The sequence below is a fragment of the Somniosus microcephalus genome, chromosome 29 (assembly GCF_052327205.1).
Source record: "Somniosus microcephalus isolate GS21.2 chromosome 29, FLI_Smic_1.0, whole genome shotgun sequence".
Taxonomy (NCBI): Eukaryota; Metazoa; Chordata; class Chondrichthyes; order Squaliformes; family Somniosidae; genus Somniosus; species Somniosus microcephalus.
The window spans coordinates 6,562,970-6,571,940 of record NC_141015.1 but is presented as its reverse complement, the minus strand read 5'-3'; the positions used below and the strand labels follow the sequence as shown (position 1 = coordinate 6,571,940).

Sequence of the window (8,971 nt, the reverse complement as noted above, 5' to 3'; positions counted from 1 at the left end):
CAGTATAATGTGGATAAATGCGAGGTTATCCATTTTGGTATCAAAAACAGGAAGGCAGATTATTATCTGAATGGCAATAGATTGGGAGAAGGGGAAGTACAACGCGACCTGGGGGTCATTGTGCACCAGTCGCTGAAGGTAAGCATGCAGGTGCAGCAGGCGGTTAAGAAGACAAATGGTATGTTGGCCTTCATAGCGAGAGGATTCGAGTACATGAGCAAGGATGTCTTGCTGCAGTTGTACAGGGCCTTGGCGAGACCACACCTTGAGTATTGTGTGCAGTTTTGGTCACCTTATCTGAGGAATGCCGTTCTTGCCATGGAGGGAGTGCAGCGGAGATTCACCAGATTGATACCTGGGATGGCAGGAATGACTTATAAAGAGAGATTGGGTCGATTAGGTTTATACTCGCTAGAGTTTAGAAGAATGAGGGGATCTCATTGGAACTTATAAAATTCTAACAGGACTAAACAGACTAGATGCAGGAAGGATGTTCCTGATGGTGGGGGAGTCCAGAACCAGGGATCACAATCTAAGGATAAGGGGTAAGCCATTTAGGACTGAGATGAGGAGGAATTTCTTCACCCAGAGAGTGGTGAACCTGTGGAATTCTCTACCACAGAAGGCAGTTGAGGCCAATTCATTAAATATAATCAAGAAGGAGTTAGATATATTTCTTAAGGTTAAAGGGATCAAGGGATATGGGGAGAAAGCAGGGACAGGGTACTGAATTTGGATGATCAGCCATGATCTCATTAAATGGCGGAACAGGCTCGAGGGGCCGAATGGCCTACCCCTGCTCCTATCTTCTGTGTTTCTATGTTTCCCTTTGTTCTCAGACACGTTCATTTACAGCGCCTGCCGACGAATTAAGAGCTTGTTCTACGGGTAAGACTCAGATTCCAGTCACATCGTTCTCTCTCAAGGCATTTTCAGGTTTTAAAAATAACTGTTGGGGGTTTATTAACCCGAGACTTCTTGCAGTGTAACAGCCCAGAATGGGAGTTCTAACAGAGACCGGAACGGGGGCAGTTTGAACACTGTCCCTCTTCTCTTTTCACAGGGCTCCCGCTTCTGTTTTCACTCCCGCCTGTGCAAAGGATCCATCGATAATTATTGAAACCTCACTTTTACAAAGATTGAGCTGGAATGTGTCCGCTTACAGAACCAATGGTGGTTGATTCCCGCCCGTTACATTCTGAAATTGAACAGGCTGATTGTCACAGCCCGGACTGTCCAAGGGAAATATGGAATAAGACAAACGGGAATAAAACGTGCTTGGAAATCTTTGGCTAATGGTGAATTTATTAACATAATCCTCAATTTAAAAATTATTGGCGGGGATTTTGAAATTTAAAAAATCGTTGGCGGTCTGACTGTTGAGGCAGTTATTTCCGACCTCTTTTCATTGGTGGGAAAAGCAGATTGTGATTGGTCACAGGAAAACACCAATGAAATTCACCACAGTGCGACCAATCACAAGTACGCTGTCTGCATTCCTCCAGAAGGTATAAGAAAGGCAGATGTGGGAGGAGACTTTCATTCTTTCTCTAACGGTGTTCATTGTGGAAATGTCTGGAAGAGGAAAAACCAGTGGTAAAGCTCGGGCCAAAGCCAAGTCTCGCTCATCCCGGGCTGGACTGCAGTTCCCTGTGGGCCGTGTTCACAGGCACCTGCGAAAGGGCAACTATGCTCAGCGTGTGGGTGCCGGAGCCCCGGTCTACATGGCTGCTGTGCTCGAGTATCTGACCGCTGAAATTCTGGAGCTGGCCGGCAACGCGGCCCGCGACAACAAGAAGACCCGCATCATCCCCAGACACCTGCAGCTGGCCATCCGCAACGACGAGGAGCTCAACAAGTTGTTGGGAAAGGTGACCATCGCTCAGGGCGGGGTGCTGCCTAATATCCAGGCGGTGCTGCTGCCCAAAAAAACCAGCACTGCCAGCTCCAAGAGCAAGTAATGCGAACAAGATTCAATCTAACAACCCAAAGGCTCTTTTCAGAGCCACCCACATTATCTTTGAAAGGGCTGGTTACTGTTCTGTTCTATGGGTCAGAATTATACCAGATCTGATTTAACATGTTAAATCTTAAAATCTGCTTTGAAAATCATTTGCCACAGTTTTGCCCATTAAGTTATCTATTCACCACTCACCTGACAATCAAACGCTGCCACATAGTAACAGAGTGACAGATACAATTGCTATCCTGTATAAACGAATACTCCCTCACTCACATGCAGTACCAGTGAGTGAGTGGTACTGCTTGTCCTATACTCACCTGTCAATCCCACACTGACACAGTGCCAGAGAGTGACAGATACAGTATATTCAGCAGTGAATCTCACCTTGCCACATAGTACCAGAGTGATGGAGGAAGTGTCTATCCCACACTCAATGATCAACCACACTGTTCACACTAGAATCGGGTGAGCGCGTCCATCTGCATTTAATGGTTGTTTGGAGTTTTCAGCTGGACCAATAAACTACTTGGCAATGGTTTTAAGCGGAACATAAACAGTGTACTGAAGTATCTGTCGAAATCAAAATGGTTTCTGCTGAATCATTGTCTCTTGTTGCAGCACTCGCTGTCGGCCAGTAGATGGCACCAACCTCTAATAGTTTGGAGAGTGCGGATTGTGTCCACACATCCAGACCGCCGGGAGTCTGGTGCTGTCCGGGGAGCTGGCCAAGCACGGGGTGGCCAAGAACGCCAGCTCCAAGTAAAACTCCACAATTTACTGACAAGAAAAAACAAAACTGCTCGTTTAAGAGCCGCCTGTTTAATGCACTGATTGTCAGTTTATTCATTCCGGCTAACGTCCTATCAATCTGGTGATGACATTATCAGACAAATAGGGAAACTGCCGCATTTTAAAATCTGTCTCTGTCGCATTTATTAATTATAAAAAAAGTATTTTTTTTTTAATTTAGCGGATTGTTTCAAGATTAATTTATAAATTCTTCAATTGAGGCCAATAGTTAGTTTTGTTAAGGTAATGAGATTCCAATCAAGCGACCAATCCGAAGTAGCCTCAGGTTACAGCGGGCTCCGAGAGTTAGAACTGGAGACATTACAGTCCATCCAAGTACTTTACTTGAACCCTTGAATTTCACAATCCCCGACAGTATCTGTGCAGGAAGCAAACTTCAGAAGGAGAATAATCTCACAAATTGGCCTCTTGTCATAGAAGCTCGGTTTAACCTATTGTGAGGTGGAAAGCTCCGGTTCCCCGTCACACCATGTCTGATATATAAAAGCTGAATGGAAACAGAACACTGAGCGCATGGACACCCAGGAAGACTAAAAGAGCTTTTCACTGTGAGGGGAGAATACAGGGTCTGGCCCAAAGAGTCACTTGTAACCCCATAATAATCCTTATAATTCTGAAGCTACTCCTCACCCCAATATATCCCCGCTCCCGGTCCTGGGGCGCTGCTCTCTCGGTGAGGCGGTGAGTGGCTCTTAGTGGAGCCTTTGTTTTGTGCCCTGGAAGTTGTCACTAAGAACTTTACGGTGACGCTTGGCTCCGCCTTTTCCCAGTCCTTTACCTCTTCCAGACATGACGATTCCTCACAGGAACATAAACTGAATGATAAACTCTCGCCGTCCTGATGTATTTATGAAGCCAACCCGGAAAAGCAGAGTGTGAGAGAGGCTGGGAGGAGACAGAATCAGAGTGACAGGCAGAGCAGAGACAGCGTCCTCTGAGCTTCAGCTCCGCCTCCAGCTTTCAGGCTTCAGCATTGAAACACTTGCCTGCTCCTCCCCCTCTCCCCGCACAGTGTTTAAACCGACAGGAAGGGCCCATGCGAGCTCCCCTCCCCCAGCTCTGCCAGCGGGGGCCGTTTCCTCTGTGCTCGGCTGATGATCGCTGAACACATCAGGGAGCGGAGATATCACGGGCCCGAGTAAGGGAGCAAACAGCAGCCTCCTCACAGCAGCACATCTCACTGGGACTGTGTCCACAGATGGGCTTTGAGTCGGGGTAAGTGGAGCGGCCGTCGTTGGCTCTTTGAAGGAGGCAGAGTGCAGCATGAAGCAGTTCCGGAACATGGAGTGAGTGGGGGAAGGGAGAGGCCATTCTCGGGCTGTGTGTGCACAGAGTAAGGTAACATAGAAAGCAAATCACCTCGCTCATTCAAATCATTGCTGCTTTCTTTCCTCAAATCAGCAGTGAATATTCCTGATTCAGTTCCAATCTCACCGTGTCTGTTGTTCTAGGACAGTGAACAGTGGAAGCACAGCCTGACAGTGAGGATGTGAGCAGTTTCACAAAGTGCATCTATTGCAGGCAGCAGGAGAAAGATCACATTTCAAAAATCGGTTATTTACTTTCGATGCTTTGAGTTCTCCAGAACAGTGCTGCTGGTGATCGAGAGATACATTGCAGCTCTCTCAGATACATCAGGATCCGGGCACTGAGAGATTCTGTTAACTGAACAGGCCCTCAACTCGGTTTCAATAGACTGAAAACAATTCTTTGTACAGCCCAGGTACCTGTGGTTATATTCCAGGAAGCCATTCTGAATTTTATAGGTAGCCCCATTGGAATGGGAAATGAAACCCTGGACTGTGCAATGGGGTGGTCCAATTCCTGGTCCAGTGCTGGGTTTGGGTTGTGTCTGGATGCTGATAACTTACTGTAGAACCGTCCAACACACCTGGTGTGGAGAATCTGAGTGCCGCTGTGCTGCAGTGAGGTCAGACAATGGCACTGTTTGTATCGTGGTTTCCCCTCGCCAGATAATTTACCTTATTGCAAACAAACACATTAATTATAACTCTATTTTTATATTCTCCTGGAACCTGTCGTTATCTTATAACTAATATTAATCTCGTATTCTTATTCTCATAGCAAAATACTCCAATGCATGAGTAGGATCTATCCTCCACCCGGAATGCAAGGAACAGTGCAGGCAGCTCCTTCTCACATAGAGTAAGTACATTATCACTCACAGAGCGCAGAGACACAGAACTGGCCTCAGTCCTATTATCACAGGCAGCAGGAACAGTCCCACTTTGATCCGAATTTGCAGAGTTACATTATGAATCTCACAGTCGTTATCTGAGGAATGTTGTCCTTATCTGAGGAAGGATGTTCTTGCCATGGAGGGAGTGCAGTGAAGATTCACCAGACTGATACCTGGGTTGGCAGGAATGATGTATGAGGAGAGATTGGGTCGATAAGTCTTATATTCACTAGAATTTAGATGAATGGGAGGGGATCCCATTGAAACTTATAAAATTCTAACGGGACGAGACAGAATAGATGCAGGAAGGATGTTCCCGATGGCAGGGGAGTCCAGAACCAGGGGTCACAGTCTAAGGATAAGGGGTAAGCCATTTAGGACTGAGATGAGGAGGAATTTCTTCACCCAGAGAGTGGTGAACCTGTGGAATTCACTAACACAGAAGACAGGTGAGGCCAATTCATTAAATATATTCAAGAAGGAGTTAGATATATTTCTTAAGGCTAAGGGGATCAAGGGATATGGGGAGAAAGCAGGGACAGGGTACTGAATTTGGATGATCAGCCATGATCGCATTGAATGGCGGAGCAGGCTCGAGGGGCTGAATGGCCTAATCCTGCTCCTATCTTGTATGTTTCTATGCCACTTGCAGCAGCAGAATAAGATGTTATTTCAAAGCCCAAACACATTGCAATGATAGGCAGATCCATTTTCACGACAGTACTCACACACACGAACAGATAGACACTGATATGGAGTCAATGCTCGCTGCTGGCAGTACACGGATTATCAAACCCAACAACTACCATACAAGACCAGAGAATCGGAGATAATGGACTGAACCAAATCCTGAGACAGTCACTTATGATCACAAACTAGCATTAGCTTACACAGGTGGAGAATGAATGCAATCCAACATTCACACAGAGCAAGAATAGTACAGTACAATAGACTGTCAATTACATAATAATTCTCAAACTCACATATTTTACCAGTCTAACAGATACAGAATCAATCCCACACTCACAAACAGTAGCAAAAACTGACAGCCACAGAATAAAGCAGACATTCTCAAAGCAGAGACTGACAGGTACATAGTAAATTACAGAATCACACCAGAAACTGACAGACAAAACAGTACATCAATATACTGGAAACTGAGTTAGAGGATTATCCACACACACATCCCAGAGACGGATATTGCGAGGCGAAATCCCACATTCATATACCAGGTTGACAGCTACAGGCAAAATCAATACACAATTAAAAGAGACTGACAGATACAGAGTGAAACACACACTCGCATCCCAGAGAGAGACAGGTACAGGGGGAAACTTGCACTCACATCCCAGAGACTGTCACCCACAACCACAAGCAAAGACTGGCAGAAACTCCACACTTCCATAACAGAAACAGGCAGTAACTGATTAAAACCCTTTCTCATATAACAGATACCAGAGACTGTCAGATACAGAGTGAAACTCACACTCACATACCAGAGACTGTCAGATACAGAGTGAAAGTCACACTCACATACCAGAGACTGTCAGATACAGAGTGAAACCCACACTCACATACCAGAGACTGTAAGATACAGAGTGAAACTCACACTCACATACCAGAGACTGTCAGATACAGAGTGAAACTCACACTCACATACCAGAGACTGTCAGATACAGAGTGAAACTCACACTCGCACACCAGAAACTGTAAGATACAGAGTGAAACTCACACTCAGATACCAGAGACTGTCAGATACAGAGTGAAATCCACACTCACATACCAGAGACTGTCAGATACAGAGTGAAACTCACACTCACATAACAGAGACTGTCAGATACAGAGTGAAAGTCACACTCACATACCAGAGACTGTCAGATACAGAATGAAACTCACACTCACATAGCAGAGACTGTCAGATACAGTGTGAAACCCACACTCACATACCAGAGACTGTCAGATACAGAGTGAAACCCACACTCACATACCAGAGACTGTCAGATACAGAGTGAAACTCACACTCACATACCAGAGACTGTCAGATACAGAGTGAAACTCACACTCACATACCAGAGACTGTCAGATACAGAGTGAAACCCACACTCACATACCAGAGACTGTCAGATACAGAGTGAAACTCACACTCCCAAAGCAGAGACTGCCAGATACAGAGTGAAACTCACACTCATACCTGAGACTGTCAGATACAGAGTGATACTCACACCCACATACCAGAGACTGTCAGATACAGAGTGAAACACACTCCCATAGCAGAGACTGTCAGATACAGAGTGGAACTCACACTCACATACCAGAGACTGTCAGATACAGAGTGAAACTCACACTCACATACCAGAGACTGTCAGATACAGGTTGAAACTCACACTCACATACCAGAGACTGTCAGATACAGAATGAAACTCACACTCACATACCAGAGACTGTCTGATACAGAGTGAAACACACACTCATACCTGAGACTGTCAGATACAGAGTGATACTCACACCCACATACCAGAGACTGTCAGATACAGAGTGAAACTCACACTCCCATACCAGAGACTGTCAGATTCAGAGTGAAACTTACACTCACACACCAGAGGCTGTCAGATACAGAGTGATACTCACACTCACATGCCAGAGACTGTCAGATACAGAATGAAACTCACACTCACATGCCAGAGACTGTCAGATAGAGTGAAACTCACACTCACATGCCAGAGACTGTCAGATACAGAGTGAAACTCACACTCCCATACCAGAGACTGTCAGATTCAGAGTGATACTCACACTCACATACCAGAGACTGTCAGATACAGAGTGATACTCACACTCACATACCAGAGACTGTCAGATTCAGAGTGAAACTTACACTCACATACCAGAAACTGTCAGATACAGAGTGAAACTCACACTCACATACCAGAGACTGTCAGATACAGAGTGAAACTCACATACCAGAGACTGTCACATACAGAGTGAAACTCACACTGACATACCAGAGACTGTAAGGTACAGAGTGAAACTCACACTCACAGACCAGAGACTGTCAGATACAGAGTGAAACTCACACTCACATACCAGAGACTGTCAGATACAGAGTGATACTCACACTCACATACCAGAGACTGTCAGATTCAGAGTGAAACTTACACTCACATACCAGAAACTGTCAGATACAGAGTGAAACTCACACTCACATACCAGAGACTGTCAGATACAGAGTGAAACTCACATACCAGAGACTGTCACATACAGAGTGAAACTCACACTGACATACCAGAGACTGTAAGGTACAGAGTGAAACTCACACTCACAGACCAGAGACTGTCAGATACAGAGTGAAACTCACACTCACATACCAGAGACTGTCAGATACAGAGTGATACTCACACTCACATACCAGAGACTGTCAGATACAGAGTGATACTCACACTCACATACCAGAGACTAAGATACAGAGTGAAACTCACACTCGCATACCAGAGACTGTCAGATACAGAATGAAACTCACACTCACATACCAGAGACTGTCAGATACAGAGTGAAACTCACTCCCATAGCAGAGACTGCCAGATACAGAGTGGAACTCACACTCACATACCAGAGACTGTCAGATACAGAGTGAAACTCACACTCACATACCAGAGACTGTCAGATACAGATTGAAACTCACACTCACATACCAGAGACTGTCAGATACAGAATGAAACTCACACTCACATACCAGAGACTGTCTGATACAGAGTGAAACACACACTCACATACCAGAGACTGTCAGATACAGAGTGAAACTCACACTCCCAAACCAGAGACTGTCAGATTCAGAGTGAAACTTACACTCACATACCAGAGACTGTCAGATACAGAGTGAAACTCACACTCACATACCAGAGACTGTCAGATACAGGTTGAAACTCACACTCATACCTGAGACTGTCAGATACAGAGTGATACTCACACCCACATACCAGAGACTGTCAGATACAGAGTGAAAC

At 45.4% G+C, this 8,971-nt stretch overlaps 1 protein-coding gene across 1 annotated transcript; it reads left to right on the top strand.

The window, feature by feature from the left end:
- The first annotated feature begins 1,536 nt into the window (after positions 1 to 1,536).
- Positions 1,537 to 2,415, top strand: LOC147098441 (histone H2A type 2-C-like). Its single transcript, XM_085970118.1, has one exon. The coding sequence runs from the start codon at positions 1,572 to 1,574 to the stop codon at positions 1,959 to 1,961; it is 390 nt and encodes a 129-aa protein (XP_085826244.1). The 5' UTR covers positions 1,537 to 1,571; the 3' UTR covers positions 1,962 to 2,415.
- Positions 2,416 to 8,971: the final 6,556 nt, after the last annotated feature.

Coding starts and splice junctions, on each gene's coding strand:
- LOC147098441 (XM_085970118.1), top strand. CDS start 1,572: ATGTCTGGAAGAGGAAAAACCAGTGGTAAAGCTCGGGCCAAAGCCAAG.